This window comes from Equus caballus, chromosome 22 (genome assembly GCF_041296265.1).
Source record: "Equus caballus isolate H_3958 breed thoroughbred chromosome 22, TB-T2T, whole genome shotgun sequence".
Taxonomy (NCBI): Eukaryota; Metazoa; Chordata; class Mammalia; order Perissodactyla; family Equidae; genus Equus; species Equus caballus.
Genome location: NC_091705.1, coordinates 18226719 through 18242868, shown reverse-complemented (window position 1 = coordinate 18242868; position 16150 = coordinate 18226719). Strand labels below are relative to the sequence as shown.

The window sequence follows — 16150 nt, the reverse complement described above, 5'->3', positions numbered from 1 at the left end:
GAGTAGGAGAAGCTAGATGATAAACAAACAGATCATATATATCATTAGATGCTGTTAGATTTATGTAGAAATAGAAGGCAGACAAGGGAGATAGGTAGAGCCAGAGCCTAGGGGAGTGAGGGAAATGCAGTTTTAAATAGTGTGTTCAGGGAAGTTTGGTAAACTGGATTATTGTTCACCAATACTCTCTGCCTCTCCCTACAGAGGAATTTTTCATACTCATCCTCTTGAAATCAGGCTTGGCTGTATGACTTATCATTGGCCTGTGATATGTGAACAGAAGTGACCGAGCTTTCCCGGTGACTGCCTGCTTCACCATGCTCTTTTTCCTCTGCTGCAGTCACTAAGCAATGTTGAGATAGTGGCTGCCCCATTGGCCTGGGTTCAAGGGTAAGAGCAAGGATGATACAGATCTACTTGTAGTATGACTCAGAGCTGCAAGTAGTGAAAATAATCCTTCGTTGTTTTATGCCCCTGAGATTTGGGGCTTGCTTGTTGTGTAGCATTACCTAGCCCATCCTGACTGATACAGAAGGGCCTCACTGAGAAGGTAACATCTGAGCAGAGACCCGAAGGAGGTGAGGAAACCAGTCCTGCAGATATGTGGAGAAAGCATGTTCCACACAGAGGAACAGCAAGAGCAAAGGCTCTGAAGAGGGAGCTTCCTTGATGCATTCGAGGATCAGAAATAAAGCGAGATTTCAGACATTCATGTGGCCTATAGGCCTGGAGATAGGCCTTAATCTTGTTCATCCAGTGATCCTGTTCACTCTCATTTACCTCCACAGAGTATGGAGTGGGGTGGCAGGAGTGAGAGAAATAGAAGAGGGTAGGAAGGAAAAGAAAGTGAGATCTGGAGCAGCATGATACAGCCTAGCAGAGCAGGGCCTCAGACCCATGGGCCACAGCTCCTAATACACTAAAAATGATAGTCATCCATGTAGAGAACCTTGAGGCCTCTGAAGTCTGACTGCTATTATAAAGGAGACGAGTCACTGCATGCAAAGTGTGCTAGGTGACCATTGATGACCAGGACATGCCCCCTCCCCATTCACCTTGTTCTCCTCCCGTGACTTTCTTAGTGCCACACAGAACCCAGGGAGCCTCCAACAGACAAACCAAGGCAGCCGGGCCACATGTAGGAGCACCACACAGTGCCCTGAGAAAGGGGCTGCTTCCCCTGCGGGCCACACAGTAGGAGACCATGCAAGCCACATATTTCTTCCTTCCTTAAGTCCTGATAACTCTCCATATTTTTTTATTAAGTCTTAGGTTTCTTCTAGCTCTGTACAGCCTTGAAATCACAGATCCTCCTCATTACCAATTGCTAGTAAAAGAAACTCTGGACAAATAAGGCCGAGTGGGTGGCTATTGATGCTGATGCATGGAGGAGACAGAATTCTAAATATCAAGTTTAGATTATCTAAATATCAAATTCTAAATGTCAAAACCCTTTGGAGGAGACCTGTTAAAGTTGAAGGCTAAAATGTTTCAGAGATAAAATCCTGCTGTACATTTATTAACCAGAGAAGTAGCATGGAAGATTCTCTGGAAGACACCCCCGTTAAACATCTGGGTTTCCAAAAGCTAATGGCATCTCACAGAACACAACCATTGATCTCAAATGCTCCATGCTAATCGATTGTCTTGGATCACTGACTCAAATTAGCGTCTATAACTCCTAAATGTATAAAAATATTTTTAGGTTGATAAGGATCTCAAACACCTATGTATTCTCTCTTCTGTCTTTGGTCAAAAGAAAATTTAAGAAATGGATGCTCTGGTAGATAGGTGACCTCATTGAAACAATGCACGTGAAAGCATTGCCATATCAAGCCTGGTGCTTTTCTTCTTGTCAATTCCTAAAGAAATTCTATTCAGGACAGAAAGCATATTGAAATAAAAAGGGAATTCCACCCAATTTAGATAATGCCAGAATCATTGGGACTAGGGCCCTTGCTGAGAGGAAAAAAAAAAAACGCCATCTCAAGGTGTGAGAAGGGAAGAATGCATGGTGCACATGGGTGCCAGCGAGAGGGGCACTGAGCAGGGATCGATAGTAAAGGTGCCTTGGGGAGCTCAAGGCAAATCAATATATTACAGTGTGGTGGGATTCACCATTCATGTCCCACTCCTTCCAGAATCCATCCTTTGAGCCAGTCTTCCTCTGGAGGGAGTGGGGGTCACTACTGGCATTTCGGGGAAGGATGATTCTTTGTTGTGTGGGACTATCCTGTACCATGTAGGATATTTACATCCTTGATCCCACTCACTGACATAAAAATGATTAGAGTAGACACTACTGTCCTCAGTTGAGAGCCCTACAATTCTGGGCTATATCAACAGGTAGAATAAGGAGGTGGGGTGGGGGAGTCTTGGACACAGCCGAGAAGAGGCACCACTGAGCAGGAACTGACAGAGTTATCAAAGATCCATCATTCTGTCCACGAGTAGGTGCATCAGGAAAAGAAGTAATTAACTTTATATACTGGCCAAGAAGCAGTGACATCCAGAAGGCCACAATAGCTACATGATTAGCGAGATGGCCTTGTACTTGGTTGTAAAGCAAATCTTAAAAGTAAATCAGACTGAAATGAACTGGAGGCAGTGTTCGAAAGAACTGACGCAGTAAATGACTCAACCCACATTGTCATCGCTCTTCCGGAAAGGGGAGGGAGGGGTACTTTGAAGATGAGTTGCAGTCTGCTTGACGTTTGTATGAAAAATAGAGCAGACTGGCTAGTTTTTTAGGATCTTTTGTGGATACAGAATTTCAAAAATTAAATGAAATATAAAGATGAAACTCAGATGAAAATTTAAAATCCTGCATATCAGAGTTACTGACCAGTTCCTTAATGAGTACATGCCCTGCTACTTGGCGTGTTCTGTGTAAGTGGCTGCCTCGGGTGGGCAGTTTCAGGAATTCTCCAGCTTTCCCAGCATTACTGCTGAGTATCTCCCTTCTCTCTTCCACTCTTCTCATTGACCCTTCTCAGCCCCTGTCTCCCTGTCTTGCCACCCCAGGACCAGATCATCTGTGAAGAAGGTGGGAAGGAACACCGCTTCCTGCCATTGTAAGACCCCTTCCCTTCTCCCTTCTCTCCCTGGCTCTCTCAGAGCAGTACCATTTGTCAAGCCCTGAGCTAAGGCTTTGTTTGTTTGTTTTAATATTAAAGTAGGCCACCAAAGGAAATTTTAACAATTATCCCTTCAAAGGTTTATTTCATTTTTTTCTTGGAATAATATCAAACTCATAGAAAAACTGCAAGTACAATATAGATAAGTTTTTTTCATGGATTATTTGAGAGTGAGTTGCCAACCAGATTCTCACCACCCCTGGTTTTCCCAGAAACAAGGACGTTCTCCTTCATAACCCAATGAAACCATCAAAATCAGGAAATTAAAAGCGATTGAATCCTCAGACATCTATTCCTCAGACCCATTCAAGGGTCCCAACAATGTTCTTTATAGCAAAAACGATCCACTTGAAAATCACATGTGCGTTTAGTTGTCGTGTCTCTCTAGTCTCCTTCAGTCTGGAAGAGTTGCTCAGTCTTTTTTTGGTTTTCATGACCTTGGCCCTTCTGAAGAGCGCAGGCCAGTCACTTTGTAGAATGTCCCTCGATTTGGTTTTGTCTGACTCTTCCTCATGATTGGGTTCAGGTGACGCACCTTTGGCAAGGCTATCAGCGAAGTGGTGCGGGTCTTCCTGTTGCATCTATCTGGTCAGGTGGCACGTGATCTCTATTTGTCCCATTACTGATGGTGCTCACTCAGATCACTTGATTAAGGTGATATTTGCCAGGCTTCTCCACTGTAAAGTTATTCTTTTCCCCTTTGTAATTAGTAAGTATTTTAGAGGGAAGTACTCTGAGACTGTAAATATTCTGTTCCTCATTAAACTTTTAACTCTTTTGTGGATTTGCAGTTTTCTGTTTTAATAAACGGGTTATAATCTGTTACTCTCGTTATTTGTTTTGATGATCAAGTTGTTCTAGCTTTGGCCAGGGGATCCCTTTCGAGCTGGCTCTCCTCCCCGTAGGTGCTTTGTTGTTAGGCTAATTGTGTGTTGAATCAATGAATGCTTGTCCCTGTGGGGCCTACATGTGTTGCACAGAACGTCTGTCCACATTTTTTTGAATGCTCTAATGCTTTGGATTATCTACTTCTCTGTTCCCTGTGTTACCATTGACGTTCTAGAAGAGAGATCTCTTAGTAAAACTCCTGCTTTGTAGATAAGGAAGCTGAAGCTCAGAAAGGTGGTATGACTTGTTCAAGGTGACATATCTAGCTGGGAGCAAAACTAGAGTCAAAACTCCAAGTCTCAGCTCCTTTTCCAAAACTCCACTCACTGCATCATGCACTCTCTTCATCATTAGCAAGCACAAATATTTTTATTATAACTACTAATTGAGTTTGCAAGGAGGATGTGGAATTAAAGCTGATAATTTATTAAAGCTTATATCAGAGCAAAAAAAGGAAAATACGCTATTTTCACTTAAAGTATAAATTTTAAAGAATAAAACTGGTGGCTATATAAGGAATTCTGCAACTTACAAATTAATTATTTGTGTAAAACCTTTTCTAGAACACATTGATAGGAAAGTTCTTTGTTTCAAAAGACCTAAGAGATTCCTACGTTAAGGATTAGGGTGCCCAGACAGGTGCAGAAAGTTAGAGCAAGAACAAGGATTTTGCTCCAGTTCTGGTTTCTTATAGTCTATCATTAAATCACTTTGTTTATTTGTTACTCCGCCTTAAAAAAAAACAAAGATGGTGCTTTTCATTTGGAGATAAAGAGTCTATTGGATTATAGTAGGGAGTAGAGGAAGAATATATCTGAACTATGTGAATGCCCAGAACTGTCTGCATTTGGGGTCCTCCCCGTGTTCGTGCCACAAATCCCTTTGGCGTCTGGTGAAGCCCATCAACCTCTTCTCAGAACAAAATTTTTAAATCCATAAAGCGGAATATACAGGATTATCAATGAAAAAATATTGAAATGTCTTTATTGAAATATCTAAAGAACAAATGTATGATATTGTAATGAATATATGCTTTTTAAATTAATGCTTAAATAATAAGATCCAGTGTCAGGAGTAATAACTATGGTGATTTCGAGGTAGTGTATCTTAGTCTACTTGGGCTGCCATAACCAAACGCCATAAACTAGGTGGTGTAAACCACAGAAGTTTACGTTCTCACGGTTCTGGAGGCTGGAAGCCTAGATCAGGGTGCCAGCGTGGCTGGGTTCTGGTGAGGACTATTCTTGGCTTACAGACAGCTGGCTGCTCTCCGTGTCCTCGCACGGCCTCTCCCTAGTGTGTGCACATGGAGAGAGATATCTTTTCCTCTTCTTATAAGGTCACCAATCCTCTCCTGTTAAGGTCCCACCCTTATGACTTCATTTAACCTTAATAGCCTCCTAAAAACCCCATCTCCAAATATAGTCACATTAGGGATTAGGGCTTCAATGTATGAATTTTGGAGAAACACAGTTCAGTCCGTAGCATAGTGATAGGCATAAATGATATTTCAAAACATCTGCCACAAACTATAATGTGATATGAAAATTCCTGTGATCTCTTGATGACAAAAATCACAGGTGCTGCTGCTAAGAGGCTCCTTGCCTACATTCATCATGGAAGAAAATGCGTAATTTCAGGTAGATGTTAGTGAAAATAAAGATAGGATTTTTTTTTTCCATCCAAGTTCACAGCCACCCTGAGCAAGGTCCTATTCAAGGACCCCAGGTTAAGAACCCCTGAAACATGCCAGTAAGATGTTCTTGTTTTGTGCAAACAAGTAGCATAACCCCAGGGTGATGGGAAAGATTCTGAAATCAGCTGATTCTGCCCGCTGCCGGTTTCCCAGGAGCAGTAACTATGTTGAATTGAAAAGAGACATGCTCTGCTCTTGGCTGGCTGTCTGATGTTTTTGAACGTGTGTTCGAGTATTGAAATATGTTTTCTCTTGCAGACAGCAGTAACTTCCATACTGCACAAGATGATTCCTGGACGTCTGAGAACTTCTGGCTTGACCCTTCTGTAAAGGGCCAGCTGGAGACCAAGGAAGAGGATGACGGACTGCGGCAATCCCTGGATAGATTCTACGAAATGTTTAGCCATCCACAGCCAGCCTTTGGAAATCCACTCTCCGCATCTGTCAGCCAGTGTCTGTCTCAGAAAATCAATGAACTGAAGGGCCAGGAGAACCAGAGGTATGCCCTCCGCAGTTTTCAAATGGCCCGGGTCATCCTCAATCGGGATGGCTGCTCAGTCTTACGGAAGCATTCCAGGGACGCCCACTTCTACGCACCAGGAGAAGGAAGTATGTCTCTAGAAGATGAAAAGCCAACACCAGGGCTTTCAAAAGATGTTCTTCATTTCCTCTTGCAGCAGAATGTGATGAAAGATCCATAACTGGTGCCTGGTGGTTAGAGCAGACACTATGGAGGGTGCACCACCCAGATCCCCTCAGGTCTCTCTTGCCAGCTCTGTGTGCCCAGCCCCCAGTGACCCAGTGCTGGAGGCAGTTGCGCCCATATGGAGAGCCAGCAGGGTCTGGGGGTTTTATAGCCCCCACGGTCACCCCACCTCCCACCCCTCTACCACTTCCTACCCTCTACCTACCCTCTACCACTGACCTAAGGCCAGTGACTGACTGGTTTGGGAGTCCAGAAGCCCACCTTCCTTGCCTCAAGGAAGACATGCTCTGAGGCATAATTTACTCCGCAGAGCTCCCCTCTGGATCAGGCCAAGGCTGGGACGTAACATGAAATCACACTCTTGCTTGGCTCCTTCCCTTTCCCTGTCCTCCTTCCCATCTTCACTTACTGGTGTCTCCTGGGAACCTTTCCTTAGTAGATCTCTTATACCTGAATCCTTGACTCAGGGTGTACTTGTGGGAGAACCCGACCTACAAGAACAGGCTTACATCAGATGAGTTTTTTGAAGAGTACAAAGCCTTATGCTGAATCACATACAAGAATTGTACCAGGTTGTAAAACTGAGACCATGTGATGGAGAACATATGTTCTAAAATAATATGAAGATTTAAATACAGATTCCGAAAGTACATCACATCTTAATCACAGCTTTCTCTCTCCAAAGCCAGAACACCCTATTTTGTAATACTAACTGGGTGTGGAAGGAACATTCGGACTCTAAAATAACAGCTAAGATCCACAAATTCTTAAAAAAAGGAAAGTCTCTTCATCTTCATCAGATTGCAAATGGGAAAGATGAGAAGAAAACAAATGTGCACCACCCCCAACGTATGCGTAAGCTCAATTGTGTGCTAGGCTGACACGACGCAGCCTTGTCAGTCTGTGGTAGAAGAGAAACAGCAATCTTCTGCCCAAGTCGACTCCTTCCTCGTTATTTTTGCCTTCTGCCTGCCTGCTGCCAGCACCCTGTGTCACCCTCTGAATGGTTGGCCCCTCGCCCCGATCCTGCTCTTGCTTCTGACACCCTGAGCTCCATCTGCAAACGTTTGCCGGGAACAGGTGCTCCTTGCCATCCTGCCCCTGCCCTTTAGGCCTGAGCTCTGCCTCGCCAGGGAGAGGCTTTAAATAGCCGGTGCCGGCTCGCACTGGCAGATGCTCTGCTCCCCGGCCGTGTCCTGAGCCCCCGTTTGAGACTCGGTTGGTAAGATGACATCACCTGGCACCAAGCTCTCTGAAACTGTGATTGGAGGCCTCGTACTCATCCTGACCTCGACAGTTCTTCAAACCAGTTACATTGACGGAAAGGGTTATAGCATTTGTTTGGGGGAGCAAGAAGAGAAGCTGGCAAGGCTGTGCAATTCGATTTTAAGAAACTTTAGGTGAAATTTAATTGGCATAAGACTCCATAAGCTTTCCAGAAAGCTGATTATGCAAATAGATCAGCCTATAAGTGTACATTAAGAGTGAGTGTGGGGGCCAGCCCCATGGCCGAGTGGTTAAGTTCGTGCACTCCTTCAGCGGCCCAGGGTTCGCTGGTTCGGATCCTGGGCACGCACCTACGCACCGCTCATCAAGCCATGCTGTGGCAGCATTCCACATAGAGGAACTAGAATGACTTGCAACTAGGATATACAACTACATACTGGGGCTTTGGGGAGAGAAAAAAAAAATAGGAAGATTGGCAACAGGTGTTAGCCCAGGGCCAATCTTCCTTAAAAAAAAGAAAAAAAAAAGAGCGAGTGTGCCCTCCCACACTGGTCTCTTGGGGACTCTTGGATGGCGAGATAAGCCTTTTAAAGGCCAGGCTTCCAGTTCTGGGAAGATCAGAGGTAAGAAACAGTGTTCCACGCTGAAGTGCAGAGGCACCGCCGGCAGGAGACCTGCATGGTAGGAAACAGGAAATGAGTGGGTCCTTGAGAGACACTTGAGAAAACAAGACTCCGGGTTTTCCTCTGACAAGCGATTGTCTGCGTCTTTCTCCATGAGCTTCTCCTATTCAGCTGGCCCCCAAATAATTGTGAAGCCAGGGAGACTTATAACTGAAAACCTACAGGTTGAATTTTAAGGTCACTAGTTTGATTGGTTTTTAATCTGAAGCAAATTAATAGATGCCCTTGGAGAATGCTGTCGTTTTGAGTATCGCGCAGTCACTGAAATATTGGAGATTAGTTTCCATGGCTACCAACGGAGGGAAACTGGATTATTTTATACTGTTTTTAGAGGACAAAAGATGCGAGCTCTTTGAATCTCCATGCAGGGAAGCAGCAGCTTCTCTTTGGCAGTGAGATTTTCATATCAGGAATTTTGTAACCTTTATTAACATCAGTGCTGAAGGTGCCCAGCAAGAGGTAGACTCTGAAACCAGAGAATTTAGAAGTCTAAAAGCCAGAATCCCCGCAGGGACAGAAAAGAGCATGGTGTGTGTTTGGTTGTATCTAAGTAAGTGCTTGTGACAGGTCAGCACAAGATATTTGATTCTCTGCAATCTCGCTCCTTAATTTGATCTTCATGAGGTTAGGATGGTATTTTCCATTTATGTCTGTTTACCTTTAATAAAGACGAAGAGATAAGGATATTGAGGCCCTGGCCTTTGCCATTATCATCTAATTCTGCCCTACAGATCACTCTACCAATATCTTATCCTATGAACGCTCTGACAGGCCAGCATATCATCTGTCGCCCTTTTCAGGGATCTGTGTGAGGATGGATTTGCTTCAGGAACCTCAGAACTCCAAAGAAGAGAACTGCTCCCAGCGTTTTAAATTCATGTAACTTACTTCGTTAGTCTATTTCTTTGCATGGGCTGCATAAGAGCACATGTAAGAGATCTTACTGCTGGTAATTAGCACAAAACAAGACAGCAATACTTTTAAAAACTTTTGAAAGCTCACCTTTGAAACATTTTATTGGATTATAATAATCACACAGAAAAGTGCTTATAAGTGAACATCTCAGTGATTTTCACAAACTGAACCTGCCTGTGCCCCCAGCATCCAGTTTGAGCAACAGAGTACCAGCCAGCCCAAGTGGCTGAGTGGAGATTTTCATCTGGAGAGCTGATCAGAATGGTTTGCTCAAACCGGTGTTTCTCAAACTGCTGGTAGCACACAAAATAGTTTTAGGCACCTCATGGACAAACAATGTTTATTTTCATTGTCATCTATTTAGTTTAATATGTTAGAACCTCTACATCTAATCCATACTTGTACAGATATTACATAGGATAAGCCTAATATAAGTATTTAAAATTTAAAAGTGAGTTGAATTAGTGAAAAAGTTAAATTAATAATAGCACAGGCAACATGCAGATATGTCAAACATTATAAAAATGCTTTGCCTGAAAATGACTGAAATTTGCAATATAATGGGATAGATAATCCATTCTCCCTGGTAGTCTCCCACCATCTCTCTTGGAATCCTGCCAGAAACTTCCATCAGGTCAACCCACATCTCCCTTTGCCCCTCTTTACCCTGCAGCCGTAGTGCAAACCCTTTTAAAAAGCAAAACATACATGAGTAGCCAGCAAATTAAAGAGAAGGGACTAGCCTTGTCAAACATGAAAACAGTTTTAACTCTACAGTAACTAAAGCAGCAATAAAACAGAAGTAGACAAATCAAAGAAAAAGAATTAAGTCCATAAATAGGTATAAATGCACATGGCAACTGAGTATTTGATGAAGGGAGCATTTCAAATCCATAAGGAAAAGGTGGGGTTTTTAGGAAAAGGTGGAGTTTTTAGCAAAATGGTCTTAGAATAATTGGCCACACACTGGGGGAGGAGAGTAAAAAAGGCTAGATTCTTCACCTCACTCCTGACAGCAAAATGATTTCTAGGTGGATCAAAGGTTTGAAAGTAAAAAACCCAATCATAAAAATACTGGAATAGGAAATGAGTGACATAGATACACACATAGACAGAGATATCTAGAGATCTTGGACTAGGGATGATCTAAGAATGACACAAAACGTGAAAATCATAAAGGAAAAATTTGATAAAATTGAATTCCTGGAAATATTAAACTTCTGTGGGCAAAGAATATTTAAGATCACAAACAAGGTCAAAACTAGGAAAAATACTGGGAACACAGTATAAGAGACTTTCTCTTCAACAAACAGAATTTTACAAATCATTAGAAAAACAAATAGAAAAATTGTCAAAGAACATGAATAGTTAAGAAAAAAAATATATATATATATATAAATGGCTAATAAGCATGAAATTATGTACAACTGCACTCAAACATAAAGAATTGCAATTTGTGAGAGTAAATAAACTTCAATTTACTTAAATAAGATACTCTTTGATGTTTGGGGTTTGTTTTTATTTCTTGATTTGTGTGTTTTGGAGCGTGGTAAAAAGTTGGAGCGTGGTGCTGGCAAGGTTGCAAGAGGTGAGCGCTCTGATTGACTCTCAGCAGGAAGGTAAGTCGACGAAGCCTTTCTCAGGGCAATTTGGCAACCTTCTCAAAATTGTGAAAGTTTATCTTCTTTGCCCCAACGACTCATCCATTCTCCAACTGAGACTGAGCATCGCCTACAACTGGGGCTACAGTAGTGAACCAGAGGTGGAGGGTCTCCTGCTCTCACAGTGCTCGCGGCTAGTGAGGGTGACAGGCAGACAAGGTAATTGCAAATAGTGAGAAGTGCTCTGGGGTAATAAAGGATGACGTGCTAGTGCCTGGGGTGGGCGCTCGAGACTGGGTGGTCTGAGAAAGACTCTGAAGAAGCGGCATTTGAGCTGAGAGCTGCAGGATTCACAAGAACCAGCCGCACAAAGGAGCATCCAGGCAAACGGATCAGCATGTGCAAAATTAGTGCCAAACAGCCTGGAATGAGCTCATAGTGTCCGGGCAGAAGGAAGTCCCACGAGCCGGAGCACAGTGCACGGAGGGCAGGGGTGGGTGAATTTCAGACGCAGGCTGAGGCCTTTTAAGCCGGGATAAGGAAGTTGAATTTTATTCTAAAAGCAATGGAAAATGATAGGGAGGATTCCAAGCAAGAGAATAAGAAGATATTCATGGAAATTTAGTGTGTATTCAAAACACTGGTAAACATCGAATTACCTAAATATTTAATAAATAGGGAGATTCCCCACTTCACACTATAACAAGTATAAATTGCAGATGGATTAAAGAACTAAATGTGAAAAATAAGACTATAAAAGTTGCAGATAACAATTTTGGTAAGTATTGTTATAATCTTTGCATGCGGAAAGCCTTCCTAAAATAGTAATGCAAAACAATAAAAGATTGAGTTTTGACTACATGCAAATAAAAAACTTAGAGTGAGAGATATCATAAATATGTGATAATGGCATTGTGGTTTTGTAAGAGAATGTCTTTATTTTTTAGAGATGTATACTGAAGAATTTAGGGTAAAATGTCTTAATGTCTGTAATTGACTTTAAAATACTTCAACAGAAACAAGATAAAGTGGATATGACAAAATGTTAAAGTTACCAAAAATCTAGTTGATGAGTATACGGAAGATCACTATTCTTTCTACTTTTCTATGTATGAGATTTTTATAATAAAAAAAATTTTTAAAAGAAAGAAAAAACAATGTTGAAAGATAGCAGACAAACTTGAAGGAAAATTTGCTCAGATATTAACAAACGAGAGTTTAATGTCATCATATATGAAGAGCTTCTGTAAATGAAAGCTAAAATGACGAATAGGAAAGTGAGCTAAGAGTATGCACAGGTATCTCACAAAAGAAATGTAAATTGTCAATAAATATGAATAGCCACTAGAAGTACGTCATACAGAAATGCAGTTTTTAAAAGGTGTCGCCATTTTTCTTTTTTTTTTTTTTTGAGGAAGACTAGCCCTGACTAACATCTGCTGCCATCCTCCTCTTTTTGCTGAGGAAGACTGGCCCTGAGCTAACATCTGTGCCCATCTTCCTCTACTTTATATGTGGGATGCCTACCACAGCATGGCTTGCCAAGCGGTGCCATGTCCGCACCCGGGATCTGAACCGTTGAACCCTGGGCCACCGAAGCAGAACGTGCACTCTTAGCCACTGTGCCACTGGGCCGGCCCCGGTGTCACCATTTTTAAATTTATATGATTCGCCAAAAATTGAAACGATCAACCCTGTCTAGTGATGACAAAGATGTGGGGACATGGACACTCTAAAATGAAAGCATGGGACCAGCCCTGTGGCCGAGTGGTTACAGTTCTGCATGCTCTGCTTTGGCGGCCCAGGTTTTCGGGTTTGGATCCCAGGTGCAGACCCACTCCACTCATCAGCCACACTGTGGAGGCGTCCCACATACAAAGTAGAGGAAGACTGGCACAGATGTTAGCTCAGGGCTGATCTTCCTCAAGCGAAAAAAAAAGGAGGGTTGGCAACAAATGTTAGCTCAGGGCAAACCTTCCTCATAACAAATAAAAATTAAAAAATAAAAGCATGTATGGCCTTTGTAATTAAATAAATAGCTAAAAATATATATATACCTGAATTTTTCATATACCCCCTTGCATGCTTCTCAATGTCCTTGGTCCAGCAGCTGGCCTCTGCTCAGCTCATTGCTTCATCCTGACTCTCTCTGCTGCAGCCACAGTGGCTTCTCAGTTGCTCAACATGCCACCTCCTTAACCAACATGTTTTAAGGTAGGATTGTGGAGTCCTTAATAAGTGTCAACCATCATTTCAAACACCACTGTTTGAAAAAAACACTGTTACTGACCCCATTTTACAGATGGAGAACCAAGGCACAGAGGGCTAATAAGTAATGGAGGTGGTGCCAGAGCCCGTACTTAAACCCAAGCTATCATTCTCCATTCCCTGCTCTTGGATGCTGTCCTTCCTCCCACCCCAGGGCCATCCCACAGGGCGCCTTCTTCAGAGAGACCTTTCGAGACTCTCCACTCCTTACTTTCCCTCCACCTCCCACTACAGCTGGGGTTCTCCGTTTTTTATACTCCGACAGCACTGCGAGCTTCACCTTAATTACACCAAACAAATGTCATAACGTAGTGCATGGTTTGCCTCCCACCTCCCATCCCCTACCCCTGCCAAAGGAACGTGAGCTCTGTCTCGGTCATCCATGCCTAGCACATCCAGGCTGGCAAACATCGATGCTCAAACATTTATATTTATCAAACAAAAGGTAGGAAACTGTCCGTATTGTTTAGAGATGTATACTGAAGGATTCAGCGGTACAATGTCTTAATGACTGTAATTTACTTTAAAATACTTCAGTGGAAGCAAGACGAAGCAGATACGATAAATTTCATTTATATGTTGGTTTCTGTACATCCAAATAAATGACAAAACAGCTTGCTTTTTGTTACATTTTGACTCAATACTTTTTTTTCCTTTTCCTCTCTCTATTCCTGTTCTCTCAGGTCACATGGCAAGTGTTTGGGTCTCTCAGACTCTACTTTCTTCTCCTGGGGGAAAGTCACCTTCCCGAGGTGTCAGAACTCAGTCTTCACGAGCAAGTTCACGTTCAGAGAAAGAACCTGTTCAGGTGATCCCAGCGAGAGCCCCTTGGGGGTAAACGATTCTCTCGGCAAATAGGCTTGTGGACCAGAGTTAGGCCTGTTTACCTGTTTGCAACCCACTGGCCTTATTCTCTCATTGCTTTTTTCTTAAACACCTGAGAGCTGTGCTTCAGAGATAGTGGTTTTACCACAACTGAGCCAAGAATTCTCCAAATCCAGCCAAGTGCGTCCTTCCATCCGCTGTCTCACTGGGCGGTGCATTCACAGAAGACACAAGATTTAGGACCCCTCCGCTCTCTGTTATTTTTTCCTCTGCCTCCTTCAACATTTGCATTTAATGTCAGATGCCTTAAGCATGTTTTATTATTTCATGAGAATATAATTCGTGTATATTTGAACAGTGAAAGCATTCTGATTGTCTTTGCAAGATACCCCTGGGATCCTGGTTAATGGTTGCCACCTTCTTGACTCTAGAGGTGCCTGGCCCATCTGGGTGGAAGGTGTGGAATTCTTGGCAGCAAAGATGCAATGCTTAACCCTTCCCTGATTTTCACATTCTCTCCCCACTGTCTTGTATCCTCAGCTCTCTCCCATTTCCTCTCCCTTTTCCATCATGTATTTACAGGACTCCTTTATTTTTAAAAACAATTGCACACACACACATGTATACCCATGCACAAAAAAGCCTTCATTTAGTTTCTATCCAGCTCCTCCTCTTCCCTTTGCTCCCGTCTTCTGGACCCAGGAAATAGCTAAGACCCAAGATGCTGGAATTTGGAGACAGAGACCTTGAGATCTGTCTTTGCTACTGTGCACCCCAAGGCATGTCACTCAACCTCGCTGGGCCTGAATTTACTTATCTGCAAATTGTAGACCATAGGTGATTGTTACATCTCAGAGTCTTTATGAGGCTCTCATAAGTTAGTGACTATTCAATATATATGTACACGAAATGTGCATGAAAATGCTTTGTAAATTATGGAGCTCAGTGAAATTGCGAGGTGGCCCCAATTGTTCCACGCTCACTAGTTCCTTATCCCTTTCCAGTCTGGCCTCCACGGCCACTGCTCCTCAGCTAGGACTGTGACTAGCCATCACCTCCCTTAAAAATAGGCCTTTCTCAGTCACCCCCTCAAATCTTGGCAGGGCCTTTACTGTCCGACAAGAAGGAGTGGCTAGTCCAATTATGGCATATCCACATTACGGATTACTATGCAGCTGTAAGAAGAACGAGGAAGTTCTTTTTATTTTGATGTGGAAATATCTCCCAACTATTTTATTAATTGGAAAAAAAAACAAGGAGAAAAACAGTATATGTAGTAAATTACCATTTGTGTGGGGGAAAATGGAGGCAAAAGAGAAATGTTTGTGTGTGCATCAAATATCTTTGCAGAGAGACAGAAGAGCTGTGTAATTCTTGCTGCTTCTGTGGAGGAGAGCTGGGGGGCTGAGGGACAAAAGTGTCTCCATTTTCTATGGCTAAGTGACAAACCAACACAAGAATGTAGTGGCTACGGTAGGCAGAAGACTGGCCCCAAATATGTCCACGTCCTAATCCCCAAAACCTGGGAATATGTCACCTTACATGGCAAAAAGGACTTTGCAGATGTGATCAAGTTAAGGATCTTGAAATGGAAAGAACATCGCAAGGGTTCGTCTAAGGGGGAGGCAGGAGTGTCAGATCAGAGAGGGAACTGTCAGTGGCAGCAGAGGTCCGAGTGATGCCATTGCTGGAAGGGGACCACAGATAAAGAGCGCAGATAACATTGCTTGGCAGTGGCTTCTCCCCCAGAGCCTCAGAGGAACGCAGCCCTGCCAGTACCTTGATTTTCCCCGCCAGACTCGTTATTGGATTTCTGACCTCCAGACCGAAAGATAAATTTGTGTTTTGTTTCGTAAGCCACTAAGTTTGCGGTAATTTATTACAGCAGCAATCCGCAACTAATACAATGGCTTAAACAAGTAAACATTTGCTCAAAATCCTGAGGCTGTTCCAGTTCCAGGAGAAGAAGGTATAGACTCACTTTTCCTGGCCTCTCTCCCTTAAATACAACTAAAGATCATGGAAAGAATTCAACAGATAATCAGATAAGGGCTCTTAAAGGTGGAAAGAAGAAAGTGGACAGGCTAGGGACCTAAGGACTTGAAGAACAACACCATGGTGAGTTCCCTGGGTTTTCTTGGTATCTTCCATATATCCTGGGCACCAGCCAGCCTGCAACCTGAACCAACAACAGACAGAGAGAG

At 42.9% G+C, this 16150-nt stretch overlaps 1 protein-coding gene across 10 annotated transcripts in view; it reads left to right on the top strand.

Annotated features, from left to right (window-relative positions):
* SHLD1 (shieldin complex subunit 1) overlaps positions 1 to 14301 on the top strand; it is an 85865-nt gene extending 71564 nt beyond the window's left edge. For 6 of the 10 annotated variants that reach the window (XR_011430880.1, XR_002802804.2, XM_001496124.5 and 3 more), the window contains one exon: positions 5980 to 10746. Coding sequence is in view for 6 of the 10 variants with exons in the window: in XM_001496124.5 (XP_001496174.1) it covers positions 5980 to 6422 (443 nt within the window). In the remaining 4 variants the exon portion in view is untranslated. Of the gene's footprint in view, positions 1 to 5979; positions 10747 to 13804 lie in introns of those variants that run through there. The other 4 variants (XR_011430881.1, XR_011430882.1, XM_023626147.2 and 1 more) reach the window with 2 other exon arrangements.
* The last annotated feature ends 1849 nt before the right edge of the window (positions 14302 to 16150 follow it).